We start from the raw sequence: 25620 nt of genomic DNA, 5'->3' as shown, positions 1-25620 counted from the left end.
CATCACCACATTTTTATTTCCACTTTACTCTGAAATTGTTTTCCCTTTACAGTTTGCAGTGTGTCAGTACGCACGACAACCGCGCTGCTAATGCCTAGCGGCCTGCTCTAGTACTGATCTGACGCCTGGGGAAGGGAGCGGGGAGCCCCTAGAGCTGTTGAGGGCCCCCCGGAACGAGCGCGCGGCCACGGAGACTCCGAGCGCCCCGCGCTCCCCTCAGCGCGTCCCGCGGCGGCGACACCGCCCGCTCCCCTCAGCGCCGCGCCGCCCTCACGCCCCGCCCACCACCTCTCCCATTGGCCAGCTCCCGACAAGGCCCCGCCCTTCCTTCCAATCGCAGCCCATCTAGCCTCTCCTATTGGCCAGCGCCCTGCGAGGCCCCGCCCCGAGCGGCTCCTGGGACTTCCCGGGAAAGCGCGCGAGAGGTGGCTCGGCCCCCCCCCCCCCCCCCCGTCCCGCCGCGGGGCCCGCGCCGCCCGCCGCCGCCAGCGGAAGGCGGGCGGAAAATGGAGGTTCCCTGCGCAGCCGGCGCCGAGGCGCCCAGGGGAGACGCGGAGGAGCCCAAGCAGGTACCGGCTGCGCGGGGGGAGCGCGTAGACCAGGCCGCTCCTGTCCGCGGGAGGCCGGGCCGGGCGCGGAGGAAACGCCGCCCGCAGCGGCGTTCGCCGGGGGCTGCGAGCGAGGCGCGGCAGGGCACCCGCTAATTAGGGAGCAGCGCTAATTGCGAGCCGTGCTTTTATTTTATTGTTGAGCGGCTTAAACGCTAAGCGCTGTCCTGTGGAGCTGTTCTCTCTCAGTCTGCCCCCGTTCCGAGCGTGGAGCTCGCGGGYACCCGTGGGCCGCGGCTGCTCCCTCAGGAAGCAGGGCCGTTATACTGAACAGGGGTAAACGCTTCGCCACGTACTTCATATCAGGCCTGGGCGCTAATCTGTAGTCCGTGGGGAGCTCGGGGGGCCTGAAACCCGCCTCGTGCAGCGCTGTCGCCCCTCGGAGTGAGCGTGGGAGTGACGCAGTGGGAGTCTGTGGCACCCAGCACAGGCTTGAACACGTCCAACTTGGGGAGCATAAAAGGGCATGGGCAGAGCGGAGAGTAATTGCAGAGCCCAGGGCATTGCTTCCCCCTCCAAATGGCCTGTCCTGCTAGGAGTGAGTAGGTGCAAAACAGCCTGGTGGCGTTAGCTCATATTTTTGTAAACCAAATACTTCTTTTCTTTCCCTTTACAACCAGAGCTCGCTCTTGTTCCTGGGAGGCAATGAAGTGAAGAGCAGCGCTGTGGTGAAATACTCCTCTGCGCCCCCGCAGGCCGCCTTCGCCCGCCTGCAGGAGAAGACTGACCTGAAACTGCCACCCGCAAACTGGCTACGGGAAAGCGCCAAGCTGGGGCCAGCCGGGACAACCATTCTTGGCAACAACAAGAAAAGTAAACCCTTTTCAAGGTAAGTGCATCATTTTCCTCCCCCTCCCCAGTCTTTTAAGACTAGGTTTGACACTGACCCCATGTATTTCAAAGTATTCTCCAGCAAATATACATTACATTTTCTTTACCCTGCTCCCTCCTTTTATTTTTCCTTGCTTCGTGACTGTATGCTGTTATTTATAGATATTCAAAGTTGGTGGTGGTGTTTGTTTGTTAAATGCGTATTGGCATCCTGCCTGAGACAGTCAAGCTAAATCCTAAATGGTTCTTGTCGTGTGGTCAAAATCAAACCAGCCTTGGAGTTTAATACTATAAGATATTGGAACAAATACAGGTCTTCCCTGATGGCTGAGCAGCCACTTTGGCTAATTTTAATTGTTAAGAATGAAAACTGTCTGACTGATGGCAAAATAAGCTTCGTAGTCAAGAATATGCATAGCAGTTAAAAGAAGTGGCAAAGATAAAAAGCAATAATAATCTTTCTGTGTGGATGTTTGTTAAATAGCTGGATGAAGTGAATAGAAGGAGCTTCTAAATAGGGGATTTAGCCCCTGTGCTGAGCAAGCAAAAATCATGCTCAGCTGGTTAGTGAAATTTAGCAGGGTGCAGGAGGTCTCTGTTTATATCTCTGTTATAATAATTGGTATAAAGTAACATRTGTTATTTTTCAAGTGATCTGACATGTTTCTCCCCCAGACTTTATTAATTTTTAAGTATTATTTTTATTTGTCAAATAGAGGCTGACAGATTGTACTTTCTGTCTCTACTTGCAGTGTTAAAAATGGAAAGAGTTAGAAGTGGAAGTATGGAAGTATGAAAGTCGAAGTATGAATTCAGGCATTTATATGTCATATATTTGATATGTCAATACGTGATTTAATTTGGAAGAATGATCTACATTTTGAAAAAGTAAAGTTTGAATAGCTTGTAATTTAAAGAGGTCTTAAGGGCGAGTTAAAATATAAGGAGGTGCTTGTTCAAGGAATTAAGCCAGTTTTATGTTTCAAAAACAGAAGAAAATGGTCCTTTTTATACACAAGCAAAATAAAATGACAACTGCTAAAAATAAAGAATAAAGCATGGTTAATTCTTTAAAGAGAGAAACGCTTTGAAAAAAATGTTTTTTGTTTGTTTTGTTTTCGTTTCCATGGGGAAGAGGCGGGTAGGTATCGCCTGGAACCCAGCTCTTACATTCATGTATGTGTTACGAGTTTGTTTTTAAATTTATTTCTTTCTAAGTATTTTCCATGACATCAGTGGAAAACTTGTGGAACTTCAATTTTTTTTTTTTTTTTTTTTAAATTCACTGTAGATCTTATAATGGTTAGTAGTGTTTAGCTAGGTTCTGTTTTTCAGTGAAGGAAATGCTTCCAGAAGCTCGGTGTGCTTTGGAGAACAAGTAGCTGTGTATTTCCTGTCACGCTGCATTCGTCTTAATTTGTGATRTTTTCTAAACAGCTTTGGAATGGCATATGACTTCATTGATTCGGTTGGGAATGATGTGGATGTTGTGTCTGATTCGGAGGTATGTATAACTTTGAGTTTCATGATTCAAACATTTGTGATGTATAAATCCTCTCTTAAGACAGAAGGACAGATCTTTGTGTCCTCTGACTAAAAGAAACAGATCTCTAATGAAATATAGACAAATCATCTAATTTCTGCTCTGTTGTCCAATGGAATTATGATCAYGGAATAAAAGAAATGTAGATAAAAATCTTATTTCCAATGCAGTTCTATAAATAATGTTTTGCTAAAATATGCAGGTCAGTGAATATGACATATGAACGTATAAGGCAGGTCAGCCTTGTGTGTTTGTGAAGTCAGTATTTTGATGACAGCTGTACTGGAAAATAGTGTGAATTTCCTGTTGCTGTTTAAAATCCAGGGACTTTAATGGCTGCCATCAACAATATTAGTGAATGGAAACACTTTCAGGTGGTGGCAGTCACTGTGATGCCTTCTTACACTTGGGGCAGTACAGCTGGGTAAGCCAYGCTTCAACATCTCAGTGTAAGGACAGATGGGTGAGGAAGAGAGAGGGGAAGGAAGGAAAAAATGGATGATAGTGGTATTATATAAGAAAAATGGCTGTTGTCACTGACTGACGTGAAGAAATAGTATCTGAGCAAATAGCTTTTTGTAGGTGTCATTAGAAAGTTGATTGCATGTATTAACCCCCCATCCCAGAAGTTGGACTGGCCTTCTGAAAAGGTCTGGCTCTTTAAGGTTTTGTTTGTTTTCCCRTGTCTCTCCAGTATTAGTGCCATGTTCTTGACTTAAAATTTCTGAGGAAAATTGTGGTTCTGTGGTTATATGGAATATAATCTTTGTTTTCCTTTCTCCTGTAAGAATATTAAAAAACTCCTCAAGATACCCTATAGCAAGTCACACGTGAGCATGGCAGTACATCGAATTGGGCGGACGCTGCTGCTGGATGAGCTAGATATTCAAGAGCTCTTCATGAGATCATCTCAGGTTAACCAGTCGTTTTCACTTAGTATGCCATATGGTAACAATGCAGTATTTCAAAAATGATGTACAGTTCTCTCATTTTGGTACACAGACACTGGTTTGCTACGGGTACAGAAAGCCRGCGTGAAGCAAATGTTGTCATTCTGCAGCAATCTGTTTATCCACAAGCTGCAGTAGAGAATCTGATGTTCTTTTACTTGTAATAATGTAGGATTAAAATTACATGTCTCACTTTCCTATAATTGCTTTGGTATTGTTGTACTATTTCATAAATTTTAATATTAATTATGTAGTATTAATCTCTTACCATGTATCTGACTTTCTTGCTGAAAAGTTGGTTTCATTCTAATATAACTTTGTCGCTAAACTTTCTAAATTATTTTTCTGTCCTTCTTTGGGAATGAGTGAGTATTCATAAGTTAAATTAGACACTTTGTTGTGTAGTTGTTTCTCCACATTAATTTCACGATTGTGCTATTGCCTAGACAGGAGACTGGACATGGCTAAAAGAGTTTTATCAAAGGCTGATTGATCAGAAATGGCAAAGAAAAAAGAAGAGTAAAGAGCACTGGTACCAGAAGGCTATACTTTCCAAATTTTTATATTACAGGTAACTTCAAGTTTTTATGAGTCTTGAATTTGCTGCCACCCTACATTTTCCTCACTCTTTGTCTAGAGGTGAAATGTTAGAATTGCACTGTGGTCTGTCTTAGTGCTTTACCCTTTTGCAGAGAAAATACAGGGTACTGGTTGGAAAATAACTAGAGTATCAATGTTTTAATAAAGTTTACCTAATACTTTAATATACTTTAATTTCTAAGTAAGCATGACTTAAATGCATGTCTCCAGAACTGTATCTGAGAGAAGATTCTGCAGATATCTGAAAATATTCATGATTCAGTAATATGGCAGACCTAGAGCAATGGACAGCTTGTCAATATACCAGTCTTTGAAAGTATTAGCCAAGCTGTTCTTTGCRAATGAAGTGCATTAAATGTAATTATTCTAAAGCAAATTGTGATTGTATATTGTTGACTGAACTTCTGATGTTCCTTTATCAGTATTAATGGTGATGGAGCTGCTCAGCCCGTTCCTTCCACTTCAAAACAGCACCAGGACAGTCCTGTTTCAGGTGACAGTGATGAAGTAGGACAGGCCTCCTGGCCAGCTCCCTTTGAAATGCCTTCTTCAATATCTGAAGATCCAGGTGCCTCGAACCAGGTTAGTGCCTTGCATTTTAAAGGAGACCTTGATTCTGTTTAGAGAGCATAAGGAGTCAAAGATTTGCAGAGGTGCTATTGAAATAGTCCTCTTTGCTTGGGGTGGAAAATTTGAGGYGGGGGGAAAAGAACAACTTGGTAGTGCATATGTTTTAGCTCAGGCCAATGTTGCAGAGCTCCAAATTTCAGAAATGCTCTTGTTTGTCACTTTAGTATGAAGTATGTATTTAGGTATTTTTGAGAGACAAATCAATGACTTCACCTGAAAGAACATGATAATTTTATATCCATTCAGGTGGTATGTGAAGATATGTGAGACTTTGGGCTTTTCTTTCTAAATATGCCATTAAAATTATGTGATAATAGAGCTAAGGATCTATTAAAATATTTACAATTACAGTTACAATTGAGTAACATGTACAGAAACTTGCCTTGAGACTACACAAGTGGAAACGAGAGATATTGCCATAATTATCCTACAAATTATGATAGTATTAGACTCTAACCCAGGATTTTAGTCTGTGGCTAAGATCGCATAATASAAGAATTGGTCAAATCTTTGAGAGATTGAAAACAGATTGTTTTCTKTCTATGTTATGATGATAACGATCATCTAGCATCATGCTTAGTTACACAATAGTACCAAATGTCTTGAGTAGTTAATTTATGAAGAGTCTAATTTGCATCAGTCATAACATTGTAGCTGTGTGGTATGGGCACATTCTGAAGTGGAGAAATAGTTGTACTCCAATACTTGAAAGTTTTTAGGAAAAGGACTGTCTGTGGGAATTGACAAAGCATTGCCAAATTAGGCAAACACTTTATCATAACATGTTGTGCTTTTATATAGTAACTCTTAAAAATAAACAAGACTTCATCATAGAAGACTTAAGGGAGATGAATAATCTGGTGCTGTCTCTGGTGAAATAAGTGGAGATGACTTTGGAGTAATAAGTGGTTTCTCTAAAAAGCTTCACATTTCTTTCTAAAGCTTAGAAGAATAAAAAATAAAAAAAAATTATATTTTAGTTACAAAAAAGCATTATAATTGCTGACTAGAGGCTTTTAATCATTTTATACATTTAGTAAGGCTAGCAGATGCAGATTATAGCTTTATATGGTGGATTTTTTTTTCAGAATATTATTTTCTGTACATATATTTTAATGGCCTAGCTTTACCTCAGCAGCAGAATCACTCCTTATCCGTGTGCTTTTCACAGGGAAGTGTGCCTCTTGAACCCTCATATATAGTGGGGCATGTGGCCTCAGCCCCCAAAGAACAAAACCTGACTACTTTGTTCAATGACGGGGAAAACAGTCAGGTATGCTACACGTGAAGTCTGAGCTCAAACACGTACCCCCCAATTCAATCCAATATGTTAAAATTTGGTATTATTTGGAATCAAGAGAGAAATGTAGTCCTTTGTAGAAGTAGCTTTTGGCATGTTATCTCAATCTTTTAAGTTAATGTGATTGCATAGCATAGTTCATTATGTACTGTCTTTAATTTGCTGCTTTAGCATCTTGCTTTCTCATAACTTTACAGATTGTCACCAAAAGCATGTTTTACAATAATGATTTATAGACCAATTTTTTTTCTCTTAATGAAGGGACTTAAAAATGACTTTGTTCGTAACATCTTGTGGACYTTTGAAGATATCCACATGTTAGTAGGATCAAATATGCCTATATTTGGAGGTGGGAGATACCCTGCTGTGAGCTTGCGTCTCAGGTGAATTTTGAAGTTACTGGGTTATATATGTCTGTACCAATCTAGCCTGACTTGTTGCTTTGCTTTTCTGTTTATCTAGCTCTCTTCTGTGTTGTTGACTCTTTCTTTTTATGTGCATTTTAAAGAAAAAAATAATTCTCTAGAATTAAATGGCAACGGCATTACGAAGTAGAGAAAATCAGAAACAATCTCAGGGCCCRTGTGACTCCTTGGGAACTTGAGAACCATTGCTGCTGCTTCTGGCTCTGTGATTCATTCCTGTTTTGAAGCACCAGTTAACAACCCCAGCTGACTTTAGTGCAAGTTTTTAGGGTTAAGGATCAGATAAACAGAGGCTTTCTAATTAACCTGTGCTTTGTTACTATTTTTATAAAGGAAGGAAGTCGTGATTCTTATTGACCTTCTGAATATCAGGAGCTGCTAGCTGGGCACTTGACAAACACTTAAACTCTGTAACTCTAATAGTTCTACCTTCTGCCCGTCTTACTTTTCTGTAATATTTCTTGATTACTTGGTTACTAGTCCTTCTGTTTCTGCCTGTTCATAGGCAAAGAATGAATGGATAATTGGAGCTTGTGTAATTGGTGTAATTATGTCATCTTTAAGACACGTGGTAATTACTAGCAGCCTACTTTGTAAGGAATTTTGAAGGGTGTATGAGAAGCCTCGTGCTGTGGTTAGTTGCAGCTAAGGCTACCATTCCTTTAACTTCTTAAGTACTTTTTATCTTGGCAGTAGTACGAAATGAAGCTTGTTAGAGTTTCAATTAAACGAGGGCAAGAATTCAGTTAAATGAGGGCAAAAACTCCAGTTTGCTCAGGGAATGGGAGTGTGTTTCACTGTACCTGGAGATATTAGTACATCTGTTTGATACAGCTCCTTGGTTTGACTTCTTAAAGTGTAACAAAACAGAAGTTGTTTTGGAATCCACCTGAGAGTGAGTGTGTGAGTGTGTGTGTGTGTGTGTGTGTGTGTGTGTGTGTATATTTATATGCCTGTGTGTGTGTATGTATTTATTTTAAAAGGCACGCAGGTGCCTTTATCTAATCTTATGAGTAAAATAGTTCTTGATCTTTTAGGAATAGCACATGAAGATTTTAAATAACACTAAAAATGTTTGTTTTTAGGGATAACAACAAACCAATAAACGTCTTGACAGGAATTGATTATTGGCTGGATAACTTAATATGCAACGTGCCAGAGCTTGTGATGTGCTTTCACGTGAATGGAATTGTTCAGGTGAGCCTGCCTATCTGCATTACACCTGCTTTATCCATTCTTTAGTTTCCGAAATCTCTCCAGTTGTAGCAGATCTCCTTCTGATCTTGTCTATTCTGACCAAAAGATTACAAGAATTGTTTATTTTAGAATGTGAAGCAGATTCACAACTTGCATCAATCTCCCCCAAAATAYTGGGATATCTTTTTCTCCCTTTCAGGATACCTGCTTCTACTGATGGGGATATGCGATTGAGACAAAATTAAAAATATACATGTACTAGCAAAAATGTTTTCTTAAACCTTAAGATCAATACTATTTACTTTCTGAGATAAGGATGGTTGTTTGTGTGCTTTTCTTGTTYGTTTCTCTTGTTTGCGGAGGGGAGAAGGATTTTTCTTTTATTCCTACTATTTACTTTATCTAAAGTTGTTATCCCAGTGAGTCCCTTTTAAAACTTCTCAGTAATGTGATTAAGATGCACYTGCTTTCAAAATAATTAAACCATAAAAACTAACTCCACCTGTTCTGCTGAAGTGGTGTTATTACTGTAGACTTTTTCTCCTATGCCACAGAAGCTGCTTGTCTTTGTGTCTGGTGGAAGCGGGGAACTCGGGAAGTGGGAAAGACAAATCAATAAAGCAACACTTCTAAATTTGGGTTTAAAATGTTTCCCACAGAAATATGAAATGATCAAGACTGAGGATATTCCCAATTTGGAAAACTCAAATTTCTCTACCAAAGTGATAAAAGATATTGCTCAAAATATCTTATCTTTTCTGAAATCCAATTGTACCAAGGAAGGACATACTTATTGGTTATTTAAGGGTAAGTAAATCTAGATCAGTTAAACAAACAAACAAAAAATTCCGCATAAGATCTATGTTAATGTCATGCTGATTAATTAAAGGTTTTACCTTTCAGCAAGTGGGAGTGATATAGTAAAACTGTATGACTTAACCACTCTTTGTGAAGAAACAGAAGACAAATACCAAAACCCTTTTACAATGCCTGTGGCAATTCTTCTCTACAAGTGAGTTTTCATCACTTTTGTTGTAACGCTTGCTTCTTGGGTGCAGTTGCCAACTTTGCAAGTCCAGAATTCGCAGTTGCAAATTTGCAAGTGCAAAAATTTAGTTATGAAGTGAAAATACATTCTTTTACGCACAGGACTGGTAAACCTCAATCTCACTGAATCAGAGATTCACTTTTCACTGCTCTTCACTGTTTTTCCATGTAAACTATGCTTTTATTGCTCAAGGCTTGTAGACCTTTTTAGAAGTTGAGGAAGGCTTTTTTGTGGCAAACTGGCTTAAAGCTTCTTGCTTTTTTTTTTTCCCCTTCTCTTCTCTCTCTCTCTCTCTCCTTCTAATCTGAAGAAATTACACAGGAATTTTGTTCAACTTTCTTTTAGAGTTGCTTGCAATATGATGCTGAAGAAAAACCAGAATAAGAAGCACTATGGCACTATCAGAACCTTGCTCCTCAATTGTCTGAAGTTGCTGGACAACGGCAGACATCCTCAGGTAAGAGTTGTATTTTCCTGTRGCTTTATGTAAATATAATGAGCATGGTCTCATCATCTCTGGTAATGTTCTGTGCAGTACTCTCTCTCCTAGCACAGCTCTCCTTGCGCAATGTTAAATATCAAAGTAACGTATTTTTAGGAGTATTAGATTTAATTTTTGTTGTTGTCTTTATCTGTAGTAACAAACGTGCTCTCTAGGTCCTGAGAAYTTATATTTTTTCTTTTTTTAGCAGTAGCCTGCACTGACTCTGTGTTGCACAAGTCATCTGCTCTAGGAAGAATTTTTGTCATTAGATATGTGCCTAACTGCCGCCACTAGCTTCTCTTTTAGTAACAGAAGATAGCAGGGTGTGTCTTGCTCTCTTCTGGATCTTGACTGTTAAGTCTATTTGCAGTCTGTAAAGTCATCTTAAATAGAGAAATCTGTGCTCAGAATAGTATAAGAAAATACCACTGCATTTAACCTAAAAAAGTAAACTGGCCTAGTGCAGCAGATGTGAAAGCTGATAGGTGGTACCTGCTTTATTCAGGCTRTGGTAGAACAACATGGCACCTTAACTAAGCATTTTAATTTTTTATAGCCACATATGCCATCACTATGAAAAGGGCTTCAGTTTCTAGCTGTGATACAAACTCTGTCTTTCTTGAGCTACCGATATAAAGAATGCAAAAATTGGAAGAAAGGATTGTGAGCACAAGTGGCTGCTTTTGTTTTTTGATGGCCAACTTCTTGCAGGTTTTAGAACTCTTGCTATGTTTTAGAAGTTAATCTAAATTATTTAAAATGTTAAATAATTTAAATTATTTATCTAAATTATTTAAAATGTTCAGGAAGTCAAATGCAGAACTTAATATCCCAAAAATGTAATCATCTCTCTTGGGACTCATGTCCTTTACTTGATTCTCAGTGGTAGTGAAAAGTACAGGCTCAAATCAAGAGATCTCACTGTGAAAGTAACTTGTGCTAGTTCTAGAAATTATGTCCCATTGTAACTGCTTTGTGTGTGTATTGAGCAATAATGAAAGTCTTTTTTGGCAGTCAGATCCTGCTTGAAGTGCTGAAATCCAAAACTTCAAGCCTGAAAGCTATTACTTAGCGCCTACCTAATCCTTGAGGAACAAAGGATTAGGAATTTAAGGTGGAGCTGAGTCACCTAAAGTTAAATGGTGCATCCCAGTTGGAGACTGGGTGCCTAAGAGCAGGTCACTCCGTGAGTTCTTGTTGCCTTTTTTCTAGTCCAGGTTTCCCTTGGCGAATCCGATGCATCCCTTGGTTTCAAAAGTCCTCTTGGGATAGGAAGGATATATGCACCTATGTGCCCTTACATGCAAAATAAGAGGTCAAAGACCCYGATGGGTCATCTGCATGTCCAGATAACTCTACAAGATCCAAAGAGGCAGGTTRTGCTCTAGATTTAGAGGTGTTTGGGCTTTTGTTTGCATCTGAGCTGGGAGGGTTAAAAAGGATGTGAACGGGTCTAACTGTAGGGAATGTGTGTGCACAAATCGTTAACAATCTGCAGTATTTTAAAATTATTTCTTAAAACTTTTGCTCAAGTCCATATTCTTAACAGAAATCAGTGTGTGCCTATAGGTATGTGTTTGTCCTGTTTGCTTCCTATCCTAAGAAAATAAATATGTTGTCCCTCAGAAGAAAAAAAAATCTTTTTTTTTCTATTTTTAAAGATTATCGCTTCAGCGAACTACATGTTATCAGAGCTTTTTCAGTTAGATGAACCTAAAAAAGAAGATGGGGCAGACTTCCCTATAAATGTTAATTCTGATGAGAGTTACAGTGAAGAAGAGGAAGAAATGCCGGATAGTGATGAAAATGGCTCTTATAGTAACAGCTCAGACCCTCCAGATGACAATAAAGCAGTGGCGATAATCAAATCAGTAGGGGAGCTGTCAGTACCAGAGAAATACAAGTCTGTTCATCGAATACGAGTAAGTGAAGGGGTGGATTTGGAGGGGCTGTGAGGGATTGTTTTTCAAGTGTTCGATTAAGTACTAAGGCTTTTTATCAGAATTTAGTTTTGTGTTGTTCTGTTTCAGTGTTTTGTATGTGTGTWTCAGGTTAATTAAAGCATATGAAGATCAGGGAATGTGAGCACTTAATAAATTTTCAGCGCTTTGAATTTTACAGTATAGGAGACTTAAACTAATATTGGTTTTCTGCCTTACTCTCTTGCACTTGTGGTTTTTATGGCAGGACTCGGTATCGCTCTTTACAAAAACATCATTCCTGTAGCAGCAATGGAGAAAGGATTGACCATGGCCACGTTGAATGGCAGCAGATGATGAAAAGACTGTGGGAACACAGGGGTTTTCGATTGTTTTTATTATTACTATTTTATTTGATACTGTTTTATATGATAATATTGCTTAAGGAAACAACTAATTTGGTTTGGGACATCTTTCAAATTTGTAGACTTGGTCTATGGCTTCCCTCCCAAATACAGAGGTCTGCATTGGTCTGCAATAGTCTGCATTGCAGACCATCTGTGGATACTTTTGCAGTTATTGTTAGGAGTGGATGCTGCTGTCACTTTTGCTTTGTATTTTGATTTACCATAAATGACTAAGAATAATTGTTTAAGTGTTGAACATTGATGGGAAATAAATGAATCCCTTACTGAGATCAGGGAAAGAAACACCATGGATCCTCTCGGTGTAGAGTTCACATCAACTTCAAAGTTATGTTTGTTTCTTACAGGTGTCAGCATTGAAATTCTGTATTTTGATTTTTTTTTTTTTTTTTCTTCTCTTCCTCTCAGCCTAGTTGTGCATTTCCTGTCTGCCATGGCACTGAGGAACGCTGTAGGCTCGTGCTGAGTTATGTCCTGGAGGTAAGTCTCAATTTTCTAATGTCTAACATTCCCCTTGCTTAAAGTACACAGCTTTTGGGTTGTTCTGTGATTTGCTGAATAGTGGTTTCAAGGTGAATTCATGTCGTTTGTTGTTCTGCAGGGCTTGAAATCTGTTGACAGCAGCATTAAAAAAGAAGGTGACCTTCCTGCAGCTGACCCCAGCACTCCGATCCCTTTGAAATATGAAGATGAATCCAACAGTGGTGGTCCTGAATGTCTGGAAAAACAGATGGCCTTATTTTTAGACAAAAGTAAGTTGTATTGTTGTGCAAATAAGACCTTCTCAGTTCTGCAGCAAACTCCTCTTGCTTTGTTTTGATTATCAGTTTACACTGGTTATTGAAAAAGCAAAAATCATAGAGCAAATGAGCAGAACRGGAGGACAGGCTGTGCCTTTTGAAATATGAGAAGAAATGCACAGGATCTTTGATATGCAAAGTACTCCAACTTCTATTGGTAAATATTGAATGTTGCTGCATCTTATCTAGATGTGGCTTGCAAATGACTTACGTAATGATTTAATATTTGRGGTGTTGAAAGACTTGTTCTGTGGCTCCGTGAACTTGTAGGGTGTGTGGGGGGGTTGTTTTGTCTTTACCCAGTCTTCATTCTTGTCACTTGAAACTTCTGAAAGATCTTCTGATAGTCTCTTCCTAAACGAACAGAAACAGAGGTCCTGAAAGACACAGAGCTCTCTCTAGGGTGAGAAGCCTTAGAGGCATAATCAAGAGAAGAAAGAAAAAAAAAAAGTATTTCTAGAATTCCTTATTTTTCCCTGTCATCCCCTTCTTAAAATCACGAACTAATGAACAAATTTGACTTTGAGTTGAAGTATTGATAGGTTTCTTTTCCAGTTTTATGGCTGTCACTTGAGGGCCAGTGACCTGGAGATGTGAAGCTGTTTTTTTCCAGTCTTTGACTATAGGATGTAACAACACCCCTGTCAGAAGCTGCTGTGGTTCTGTGCAGTGCTGTTAATGCAGCCTGTGTGTTTGATTTGTGCTGAGATCTCCCGGGAGCCCTCACTGAGGTCAGCCCAACGAGAGCAGTTGCTGAGGTCAGCTCTGCTGGAGCCAGGCTCTGCCTCCTGCCCTGTCAGCTTGGAAGCGATGACACATTCCAGCTGCTCGCCAGCTGGCAAGTGGCATGTGCACTTATTACCCCTTCCTATTTAGAAACAAAATTTTTCTGAGGAGTGTGGGCGATGAAGTGGTTTTTGTGACATCTGTGCAATGTTTGCTGGGTTTCTAGTTCCGTACTGAAGTTTTTCCCTGAAGCAGCCATATACTGCTGCTTTGGGTCACAAAGATTGGATTCAGCATAGTGAGAAAAATAAAGATAAGGGRGAAACTTCTGCTTTTCTAGAAGATGTTTTATGTAAATTGTGTAGTTTCAGTAGGGGAAGTAAAAGAAGTGTTTTGGTATATAGAAAAGCTGCTATTAATTGCTGAATTTCTAATATAAAGCAATTTTTCTTTTTTTGGACTTTGGTATCAGGATTTCTAAGTGCAAAGTCAGAGTCTGCTCTTCCTGAATCTATAACCACTCCATCATCAAAGAAGCAACCTTCATCTAATGCTGCAGATAACTTACAATCAGTGTGAGAAAGAACAGACAAACTAAAGGTCTCCCTTTAGGAGGGGCTTGGTTATCTGGTTTCTTGTGTATTGGAGATGGTCTCAGGCCGAGCTTGCTTCCACTTATGGGCTGTGTTGGTGCAAAAATAGAGAGCAGATTCCATGGATTTGGTTGAAAGCAAAACTGACTCTGTTAGTGGCTCGATCTTGTTTCTTCTACTGCCACTTAGCAGCAAAGTCTTGGCCATGGCAGCAGTGTTTCGAGGGCACTCGGAACATGAGAGGTATTGATGTTGGCTGTGCTTGCTTTGCTCAGACATCCTGCTACGAGGTGAAGTGTCGGGGGGAGTTCCAAGGATTCATTGCAGGTGAAAAATGCAGCAGCAGCCGGGCTGGCAACTGGGGCTCATGCAGGGCTGTCCTAGTGCCTGTCCTCCAGGGAGGTGGGACCAGACCTCTGACACGGGACATGGAATGGGGGGTTACTAAGGGGCTTCTCTCCGTCTTGCAGTGGGCTCCTTTCCGAAGGGCCAGCACTGCAGTCTCTCGGGAATGATTCCTGGATCCTGGCAGTATAAAATGAAGCTTCAGCTCATTCTGAAGTCGTCTAAGGCCTATTACGTTCTTTCCGATGCTGCTCTGAGCCTGCAGAAATATGGGAGAGCTCTGCGATACATCAAGCTCGCTTTGCAGTGCCACGGTGAGTTACCAGAACACGTTTCTGCTCTGTGCAGTTACTTGCATATCCCTTTTGCAATGTCAAATAYTTCTTTTATGGACGATTTATCCTAGTGGCTTGCAGTGACAAGTCTGACAAGCCCGTATTTAGTTACACTAAACATCTAGCTGTTCTTCCAGGAGGAAAGTCCCTAGGAAGACTTAGTCTCTAGGGGTCTTTGTCTCCAGCTGGTGCAGAGGGATTTGGGGTTTGATGGGCAGAATGAATGATTTAGCGGGCAGTTTGGGCACGTCAGAGCACTAAAGCTGGGGGGCRTTTGTCCCAGTGTCGAGCCATCTGTTTTTCTGTTAATCTCTGCTCTTGGCACTGCCCCTGCAAACGGAGGGTRTTCTCGCCTGCTGGTTCCCATTTCATCCTAATGTGTCCTTTCTGAAACACTAAATTTGTTCATCAGTATAATTGGATGCTCCTGTGAAATGAGAAGCATCTCCAAGTATTACTGGATACTGTTTAAAGCAGTGAAAGCAGGATGTTTCTGTTATTGTTATAAGAGACTAAGTAACAAGAAAATYCCATTAATTTAGTATTGTAATGGTGCAGTTTTGCTTTCACAAAGCATTTTGTAGCTTTCAGTCCTCTAAAGACTTGAGAATTGAGTTGAACTTGTAGCTTTTAGGAATTTCTCTTTCCAGGACGTATCTGAGTTYGGTAGATCTGTGTAAATCCAGTTGGTTTCAGTGCTTTTAGAATCAACTCTGAGATCCAGATGCAGCCTGTTTGGTTTCTGGTATATCAGCTTTACTGCCTACAATAAAAAACAAACAAAAAATCACTTGCTCTATACAACTAAGAGTTTCGAAAGAGTATTTTGTTTAAGTTTCCGAGGAAAATGTGTCTGCCTTCATTCAGAGAGTAAGTGTGGCAAGCTTGAAATCTTTTTCTCTTCCCTCCCTCACCCCTGGGATGTTTTGTTTCTGGTAGATACCTACTGCTGCCTCTGTGCCAGCATGCTCCCCGAAGCGTTGGTGTTTCTTTGTCAGTGTTTAACCCTCTGTGGAGATGCCCAACTAATGCTTGCCCAAAATGCAAGTAACAGAGCGGCGTATCTYGAAGAATTTAACTACCAGACGAAAGAAGATCAGGAAATACTGCACAGTCTCCACAGAGAATCCAGCTGCCAAGGTACGATGCTCATGTAAGAGCGGACAGTCCTCATTCAGTTGGAATGGGCGTAAGTAACCTCACTGTTTCCTTAAAAATAGGTGGCAGTATCAGTTATGGAGCTTGTTGTGCTTCATTTCTATTTCTCTTAGAGAAAGCTTATAGTACCTAGAAGAAGATCTTCAAAATACAACCTCAGGCAAATCATACATTGTAAATAACTGAAAATAATCATTGAAGTAATGGATAAATTCTTTCTGACAAGAAGAATTGGAGGAAACTTTGGATGTAGTTCATCTTACTGGACATTTTCCTCCAGACTATTACAGACTGCTCTTTTGGAAATGCTTTCCAATTTGAGGTTTGTGTTTTATTTTCTAGTGTTTGCATGGGCCACAGACTTGTCTACAGACTTGGAGTGCCAACTTTCAGTCAGCTGTAAATGTTATGAGGCAGCCTACGAAATTTTACTTTTCAGTAATTTGAAAAATCAAAATCCAGAGCAGCACATACAGGTACTAAAGAGGATGGGCAATATCAGGAATGAAATTGGAGTGTTCTACATGAACCAGGCTGCTGCAGTGCAGACGGAGAGAGTGGGCAAGTATTCTTTATTGACTTTTATATTTATTAAGAATTTGGCTGTGCTGTTTCACTGAAGTACAATAATGATTATAGTTACTAATATTGCATGGGACCTCGGCCTTTCGGATTCGGGGACACAGAGGGAACATTTAAAGAAGAAGTATCTGTGTTGATATTAGATTAGGATCTTCTGTAGAGAGTTATGTGAAAAATAACATAATAGAAATGCTTGCTYAGTATCTTTTAAGAATTTTGAATGAAATAAAGCTTGTGTTTTGCTCCTAGTGAGTAAAAACGTATCAACAGCAGAGCAGCAACTTTGGAAGAAGAGCTTCTCTTGCTTTGAAAAGGGAATTCAGAATTTTGAGTCAATTGAGGATGCAACCAAYGCAGCTCTCCTGCTGTGCAACACAGGAAGACTAATGCGAATCTGTGCTCAAGCCCACTGCGCAGCTGAAGGCGACTTCAAACGAGAGTTTTCCCCAGAAGAGGCCCTTTATTATAATAAGGTAACTTTTTTTAGCTAGGATCTATACCCTAGTATGCCTTTTATTGTATAATTTCTGTAGATATCCTCAGGGGCTTCAAATAATGATGTTCTTGCAGCAGAGATGTTTGTAAATTATCTAAATAGCAACTACAAAATTATAGTGGGTTCCAAAAGTTTCTGTTAGTTAAGATGTGGAGGAAAATAGCAGTCTACTGGAAATCTTACTTTTAAGAGTTAAGAGCAAATTAGTACTGTGGACTTTWATCCCAAAATAACAGATGGTCCCCAAAACATTCTTAGAATAAAAAGCAAATATATCTCTGGTAAGTCACTTGGATATTGCACGGGAAAACCAGGTGGTCAAAGGTGCGTTTTCAGAGTAATTTCACTTTGTTTTAAAGRTAAGTCATAGTAACTTGTACTGTCTTTCTTTTCCATTACCCTAATCCTAACTAAATAAGCTTGAGGCTTAGTTGAAAAAGTAGCAGTTTAGCTTTTAAAATATAAATACTTCATTCTAAARTGGCAACTTATTATAGTGTAGTGTTGATCTCTGCACTTAGACGTGTTAATTGTTATTGAGATTACTGAAAAAAGCACCACACAGGTGTTTTCCTCTCTCTCTTCTCCCACTCTATGTCTGTCTGAACTAAAATCAGGTAAGTTAATAAAGAAAACCTGTTTAAAATACCATTTTACTGTTTGGATAAGGACTTTAAAGCTTTCAGCAACTTTTAATGGTCCGTAATGGTTTAACGTCTTGGAAAGAAGAGAGCAAAAAATTGTGGGCCTGGAAAATGAATTAATAACAACAGAATTTAAAGTCGATTCGTTCTTAATACAACAGCAGCATTTCTGGTATTTTCTCCACTTGTCCACTAACTGCCTACAACTGCTTTATGTTTTAACTTGGCCAATTGAACTTTGCAAATACATATCACAAGCCCTGAGGTAGACAGTGGTAGAAATTTGGCCTCATTCTTTAACACAGTGAGAGTGAAGGAGTGCTTAAATAAAGCCCTGAAGCAGGAGGAGGAAGAAAATAAAAAGGACAGAGAGAAACTATCTGAAATACTTTTTGTCAGTCGCTGCTTGTAGCTATTTGTGGTTTCACAAATGCATCTTTTTTTTTTTGTGGTTTCTAAGATTAAGAAGATTCAGTTGYTGCTGTTTCAGCTTCATTCCCTTCCTCTGAGTGCTGTGATTTCTGSTTCTCCTCATATTGCCAGCTGGTAAATGTGGGAGATAAAAGTGCCAGGCTATGATTTCCAGTGTGAATGGATATAAGGAAAATACTGATGTTATGCTATAGGRGTTGAATTTACCCTTGAGAAAAACTAAAGGGGAATGGATTTCTAGTGGATATAAATATGCAGTAACTATATTGTTTTATAATCTATAGGCCATTGACTACTATCTGAAGGCATTAAGATCTCTAGCTAAGAGAGAGAGGCATCCAGCTGTTTGGGATTCCGTAAACTGGGAGCTTTCTACGACCTATTTCACGATGGCAACTCTTCAGCAGGATTACGCTCCATTATCTAGAAAGGCTCAGGAACAGGTAAGAGGTTTTGTGACAACAACTGACAAAATAAGCKATTGTCTTCATTAAAAATGAATGGTAAGCAAAATTGATGGTTTGTGATATTGGGATACCTTGTAAAGCTTTAGCGGATAAAGACTACTTGGAAGTAGTTCTTGCCAACTTGTTTAGTCATGAATGTGTGTGTATTTCTTAATGAAAAGATGGTTCCACAAATAAAGATGAAGCCCTTACCCTTTCACTTGGTGAATGTTCTTGTTTCAAAGTGGTGACACTGTCCTTTTTCTTCCCTTATAGATAGAAAAGGAGGTTAGTGAAGCCATGATGAAGTCCTTGAAATACTGTGATGTGGACACGGTGTCTCCCAGGCAGCCTCTGTGCCAGTATCGGGCTGCGACCATCCACCACAGGCTTGCTTCCATGTACCACAGCTGCCTGAGGAACCAGGTACTGGCCCCAACAGTTTTGTTCTTTCTCTGATGTGGGACAACTTMTATTCATTTTTTCTATATAGCTGGGATAGAGCTGGGATATGCTTATTTAAATTTTTARCTTTAAAAATTGCAATTTATCTGCAAATTATTAGAAAGTATATGCTTACTTTGGAGAGCAGAGTGTCTTTGTAAAGCATATTAAGGTTTATGGTTCCATGTCTTCTAGGTACTTCTATSTTCCCATAGTGGAAATGGTTGATGACAAGTACTTAAAATACTTAAATTTCTTTGGCTTGCATGCTACGCTTTTCAGACTTGTACGTTTTCTAGCAGGAGGCTGTTTGCATATGATTTAATAAATCTTAGAAAACAGAATGCAACTGTATGATGACTTTTTATGGTAGTTCTCTTTGATTAGCTTAATTGCACTCGTCGTGAATTTGTTAGCACTAGCTGTGGAAAATACRGTAACTTTGGCAATCTGGTGATCTGTGCCAGCATTTAGATAAACCGTTTCCATATGAGCTGGGGAGTGATTGTTGGTATCTGTAAGCAGGTTTTCTTTAATGCTTCTACCTATGAATTATCTGGATACTTATGTACCTTAGGTTGGCGATGAACATCTGCGGAAGCAGCATCGTGTCCTTGCTGAGCTCCATTACAGTAAAGCAGTAAGACTCTTCCAGCTCTTAAAGGATGCGCCCTGTGAGTTCCTGCGTGTGCAGCTGGAAAGAGTGGCGTTTGCCGAATTCCAGATGGCGAGTGAGTCCAGCTCTGTAACTGTTGTCTAAAATACCTTTAAGCAMGTTATTCTGGTTTTAGATAGTCCCGTTCATGAAGGCAGGAATCGCCTCTCAAAAACACCTTTCTCTTGAAATCAAGACGACTGTATTTCGTCTTGCAGGTTTTCAATGTGCACCCTGGAATGCAAGCTTTTTTCTTTTTTCCTTCTTTTAGGTCAGAGCAGCAATGCTGGGAAATTAAAGACTTTGTTTGGAGCTTTGGATATAGTGGTGAAAACCAAGTGTGCATTTCAGCTCATCAGAAAAGAGCTTGTAGCAGAGTGTGAACAGGTAAACAAAAGCTAAGGGAGCGAATAGGCGGGTCATTTACCTTGTGCATTCCCGTAAAACTTGGAGGTTGCCTGGTTATTTTTTAGTAAATTCAGTTGCTTCAACAGTATGAATGGGGTTTCAACCTATTACAGTAAATGGAACTGGATTTAATATTTTTTGATGTGTTGGATGCAAAGCTTTTTCTTTTTTCTTTATTTCATGCAACCTTAGAAAGTGCCTTGCATTTTGTTACTACTGTAGCTGATTCTTTAAATGTTTGAGCTTCTGAATTGCCCTGCGCTACAGAGATTGACTGTAACATGTTTAATTATGGAGATATCGACTCTCTTTTTGAGCAGTTTGGATTACACRGAATTGTATCCCTTAAAAGTCCTTTTAAAGAACTGAAGGACACATACACAACATAAATAAGAATTCTCTGTGTGTAGTACATCTAATACTAAAGCATTACAGCRTGGAAGGTTGTCTGTAGCCAGTGCTAACAGATGCTTGAAGCATAAATAAAAAATTACCCGCTCTACTTGCTGATGCACGCTCATCCTTTSTCTGCTCAAGTGCTTGTTTTCCTGACTAAAACCTACTGTGACAGTGGGCAGAGCAGCTGGCATCGCCTCTGGACAGCGTGGGGTATGATGCTAATGACTGAAGCCGCTTAACGAGGGCATCGTAGCAGTGGTGATACTGGGAGTGCTCTCCTAAAGCTCCCCAGCAAGTTGCTCAGTAAATGTGGYAGTGCAGCTGAGCTGAAACTCCTTCTGATGAGGGAGCCGAGTGAAATGATTTTCTTTTCTTGCAGCTAAACAAGGATAAAAATAATGCTGAGAATACGACATCTAATGATTCCTCTGCTGGCCTTAACAAGGAAGAGGTGTTGAAGCTGCTTAGCATCTTTGAGTCCAGGATGTCATTCCTTCTCCTGCAATCTGTTAAATTGTTAACTTCAACCAAAAAGAAAATTGGGTAGGTTGAACCTATGTATGCGTTGGAAAACAGCATTGTCTAGATGCAGTTCTCGCACCTGAATTGGCAACTATGTACTGGGGCACATTGCGTGAAAGGCGATCTTCACTTCTGCTTTTTARTGGCTTTGACTCTTCTCTACTTGGGAAGAATAGAGTTCTGCCTTGATCGTGCAAAGTGTCAATGTTTTATGCGTGGGTTTTGTGAGATATTGAGGGAATGGCCCAAGAGGAACGTTTGTGGTGTGTAACTGGGCAGCTTTTTTGCCTGTTCTTTTCTGATCTTTCCTCAGGAAAGAGAGGAGACAAAAATTAGACCTAGCATACAACTCATCTTCTGATAGATGATAATAAAACATACCAGTGTATTTTAGCATGCCAAGCACTGCAGAATCACTGTAGGAACATCCCTAATGCCAAGGAGAGAGGAGGATGCACATGGGGGAAATATTCCTGGGTATGAAAGAATTTTCTGATGCCTAAGGGAGCCCCATGAGGGAATCCTGTGTGGTGCTGCTGGGGGCTCAGAGCAGCAGTCGGCYCCTGAGGGCTGTCATTAGTCTGGGTGACCTTAGTCCTTGCCCAGGGTTGTTGCTGGCAGGTGGGTGTGAGCGCRTTGCGTGGGGTCCAGGCAGAGCCTTTCTTGGTCACAGTTGTGTGGGACAGCAGAGGCTGCAGCAGCGTGTTACTGCGATGGCCTCTGCTACCTCACGTGACATTAATGACACTAACATAGCATGAGTTCTCGTGTGGAGCATTCTAGGGGTTCTTTTGCTGCTGGAAGTTGTGTTAAACACCTTGCAGAGTGAAGCGCTGCTCCTGTTAGGGCTGTTTTGCCAAAGGTTAATAGTGCCACGAGTTCATGGTTCAGCAGAGTGAGTGCTGCCTGGTGGGAAACGGAGAAACAGGAGAGCAGATGGGAGCTTGGGTGCGTTTTAGCAGGGGCTCAGGTGCCTTGTTGGCTTAAATCCGTTCTAAAGAAAAGCTTCCACAAGGTGGCAATCTCAATGTGTGAAATGCAGAGGGCTGAAGAAGATAATTMATTTCTAATCAAGTAGCTGCCCCAGGTAACTGAATAGCCCTAGCAACAGTTTCAGTTTTACTGTCTCGTAACCTGGGAATGAGACATAATAGAACAAATCTTTGTGGCTTTGTGTGTATCACTTTTTCTAGATGCACGTTCCCATCATAGTGTCTCTCTTGAATGTGGTTTTGTAATGAAAATTTCATACGCAGGGAATACATTTCAGTGTTAACGCAAATATTAGTAAGCAGGAATAACAAGGGTAGTTTGAGGCTAGGCTTAAATCTGTTTTTTTTTTTTTTCCCAATATCCTCCTGCATGGGTCTCCTTTACACTTCCTCTGTTCTGCTTTGTGGTAAATCATCTCTGCCTATGGTTTTAATAAGAGGCAGGCTGGAAAGGGAGGAAAAGAACTTGCAAACCCTGTTTGAGTCTGGATTCACTTTGGCAGAGAACAGAGCACGTGAAGTGAATGGGCAGTGGTGAAACCTGCGTATTAGCAACAAAACAGGGTGACATCAGTTTTACCATCTGAAAGCTAAAGGCGTAAAGTGTAACTGAATTTGGCTACGTAAATTAGAGGCAAGAGGTAATTGAAAGTAGTGCTTAGTTACGGGGGTTCTGGTAATTTATCCTGGAAATACTTTGCATTTCACTGGCCAGTTCTGTCTAATGAACAAACCTGCGCCTGATTCTGCCAAGTGGTTTCGAGGGCAGAACTACGAGCAGGCAATTGCACGTGAGCAATAAAACCTTGTGAATTTCCCTCTGGCATCTCCTGGATATTCAGGTCTCTGTTAGCATTAGCCACGATCGAGACAGACAATAACTTGGCAACAAGTCTCTACACAAAAATGYAGAGCTTTTCTTGGAGATATCAATCTGGGATGTGGTTTGGGATTAGGAGTTAATGATGTGGCCAGATTGGAGCTGAGAAGCTGGAACTCATCCCTCCTGCAGCATCAATGGAAAGTGGCTGCAGTGCCGTAGAATGATAGGAAACGGGAATTAAGGAAGTAACAGAAATCCAAGCGCCGCCCATCTTGTTTCAAGGAAATAGGGATTAATGCTGTTGTAAATGATAGYTTGCAGAATAAAATAGGATGATGCGTTGAATAGCTGTGTGCTGTCCCCCTTGCTCGTAGGGTCATCCACGAGGAGGAGGAGGTTCTGCGCACCAACAAGCGCGTCTACTCGCTGCTGCTGCGCGCGCCGGCGGCGCGGAGCGCCTCGCTGCTGCAGCGCGTGGAGCTGCTGCTGGGCCTGCTGGAGCAGCTGGCGGGCGCCAGCGCCGCCGCGCCCTGAGCACGCCCCGAGCGCGCCCCGCGCCCCGAGCGCGCCCCGCGCCGCTCTCGGCTTCCCCACGTGCTGCTCGGACTGGCTGCAGGTGGGGAGAGCTTCGCCTGCGTGGTCGCCTTCTCCGTGTGGGAAGAACAGGAATCGCTTCTGTTTCTGGGATAATTCTGCAATAGTTTGGTTACTTGCATTTCTTTGGTTGAAATGCTGACCTGGGGTTCTGGATGTAAACTTGTTTTTTTCGTATGTTGGAAAAATTCACAATTTTCCTCTTTAATGGTAATGGGCTTTTTTGCAGTGATACAAATGTAATCTCACAGTTGCTCTGGTTTGATACTTAAGCTTTGCTTACAAAGTATATTTCATTTACTGGAACACTTTAACCAGTGCTGGGAACTGAAGATGTACAAAAAAATTCCTCTTAATTCCCATATTCCTTGAATATGTGGACAAGCTTCTTCTCCAGTTACTGTCCTGCACAGAAGGAGGTGCCTTTCCAGCTTAGGGCAAGACTCTTGCAAATATTACCCGTCCCTGGGCTTTAATTTACACCAGAAAGTGAATGGCTTTGGCCGTGTTTGGAGTTGATCAAGAATAGTATTTTTCAGATTTGAAACTGTGAATAAATGAGAGCATATTTTTAAATAAAAATTTATTTATTAAATATAAGTCTGGGAGTTAGTCTGTGTTGTTTTTTATTGGCTGTGGCCTTTATGCTTTCATCAGAGAAGCAAACTGCTCAGGAGCATGAAAACGTTTTTAACTTTTATAAATGAAAACYTTAAACAAAAGGTTTTAAAAGAAAACCTTATCTATCTTAGAGCTAGTCCCTGCTGAGAGTGAGCTGAGCGGGCGGGAGGAGGCTGTGGTGCCGCAGGGGGCGATGCTCTTTCTCCGGACGCCCCTCGGTGGCGCGGGGAGCCCCGGGGCTGCTCTCGAGGGGCTGCCCTCGCGTCCCCTCCACCTTCCGCCGCTGTCCCCAGCGCTCGCTCTCGCAGAGCTTCTCCCCTCCTGCAGAGCCTGCAGGGGACACGAGGGCCGCTCCAGGTCCTCAGGCAGTTGTGGATTATTTGGGACGGCCCCTCCTGCGTATCCGGGGCTGTTGGGAGCTGCTCGGGGAGCCCAGCCGTCCTCACAAGGCAAGTGGCAGAGGCCACTGCTGCTTCCCCTTCCCTCAGGGTACAGCTGCAGCCTCCTGCCTTTAATGCCCAGCTGTCCTAGTACCTCTTCTTACAGTATTTTTCTTTAATGATTTAAAAAAAAAATGATTAAAAACCATCAGGAGTGTTCCCTGGGAGGCGTCTGGGGTGGGCGCTGGAGCCTTGGAGGCTCGGGCCGCTCCGTTGAGCTCCAGAGGCCGCGCTGCTCCGGCCCCTGAATCCGCACACACAGCCGCAGGTGCCGCCGTAGCCCCATCCCTCCCTTCACGTGACCTCTTGTTCCAGGCACGAAGCTTCTCCACTAATTGGAAATTCAGGTTGTGTACTTGGAATTAAGAACAGCAAAGAGGGAATTTTTATTCTAGGAATCTCAGCACTTTACTAACACCATGAATGACTTTGGTAAGGATTATAATGGAGTATATTATGATTTGAATCTTCTATGAACTCCTTAGCATTATATGAAGGTAGCAKTATTGCTAAATTAGATTAAGTAATCTCCTTTCATAGATAACCAATTAAACAAACTACATCTAAAACAAACAATTCTACCACCACTATTAACAAGGACAAGCCAGTTTATTTCTCCATTAATAAATCCTCTTTTTACAGGAATAGAAACCAAATCTAAGTGTTAGGATGCTGCACTCTAAGCGTCTATAGTGGCAATAACTGGTCTGCAAGCTGAGCACTGCAAGAATTGTCCTATTCCACTGAGGATGTACAGTCACCACTACAATATAAGTAATATTTGAAAAACATAACAATTGAACAAGTATGTTTGTGATCAGAAATAGTTTATTGTAAATAAGTGTTCTGTTCTTTCACATAAACCAGAAGCTCTGCATGCTTAAGGGGCTGCAGAGGGAAGAGAAAATCTCCTCGTGTGCAGGGTGCCTGAGGTGCCACTTGGGTGGCTGGACGCGTCACTGCTCTACCCGACAGGCATCAGCTCTCCCCAGAAACAGCCACGGTAGGTGAGTCTTTAGAGCAGAGCGAGGCAGCGGCTGCTCCAGCTCCAGCTGACCAGGGGCTCCTCTCGAGCAGGTTGCTGTGGGCGCTGCTGCGCGGTGCGGGTGAGCACAGGAGCGGTGGCTACGCGGGGAGGCCGCCGCGGCGCGGGCCCGGCGCCCTGCGGAGGCCGGCGGTGCACAGGAGCGGTGGCTACGCGGGGA

The 25620-nt window shown here is 41.5% G+C and overlaps 1 protein-coding gene across 1 annotated transcript; it reads left to right on the top strand.

Moving 5' to 3' along the window:
* Nucleotides 1-498: 498 nt before the first annotated feature.
* On the top strand, nt 499-23294 carry EDRF1 (erythroid differentiation regulatory factor 1). Its single transcript, XM_026039951.1, has 25 exons — nt 499-569; nt 1229-1437; nt 2877-2943; nt 3771-3896; nt 4379-4503; nt 4955-5114; nt 6334-6435; nt 6724-6845; nt 7973-8084; nt 8744-8891; nt 8988-9096; nt 9478-9589; nt 11278-11538; nt 12369-12440; nt 12562-12712; nt 14550-14738; nt 15699-15899; nt 16260-16478; nt 16749-16972; nt 18356-18514; nt 18794-18943; nt 19539-19692; nt 19888-20003; nt 20803-20966; nt 23135-23294. Exons 1-25 carry the CDS (start codon nt 507-509, stop codon nt 23292-23294), a joined length of 3675 nt encoding a protein of 1224 aa, XP_025895736.1. The 5' UTR covers nt 499-506.
* Nucleotides 23295-25620: the final 2326 nt, after the last annotated feature.

This window comes from Nothoprocta perdicaria, unplaced genomic scaffold (genome assembly GCF_003342845.1).
Source record: "Nothoprocta perdicaria isolate Ctin4 unplaced genomic scaffold, notPer1 scaffold_247, whole genome shotgun sequence".
Classification (NCBI taxonomy): Eukaryota; Metazoa; Chordata; class Aves; order Tinamiformes; family Tinamidae; genus Nothoprocta; species Nothoprocta perdicaria.
This window is presented reverse-complemented; position numbering and strand designations above follow the sequence as displayed.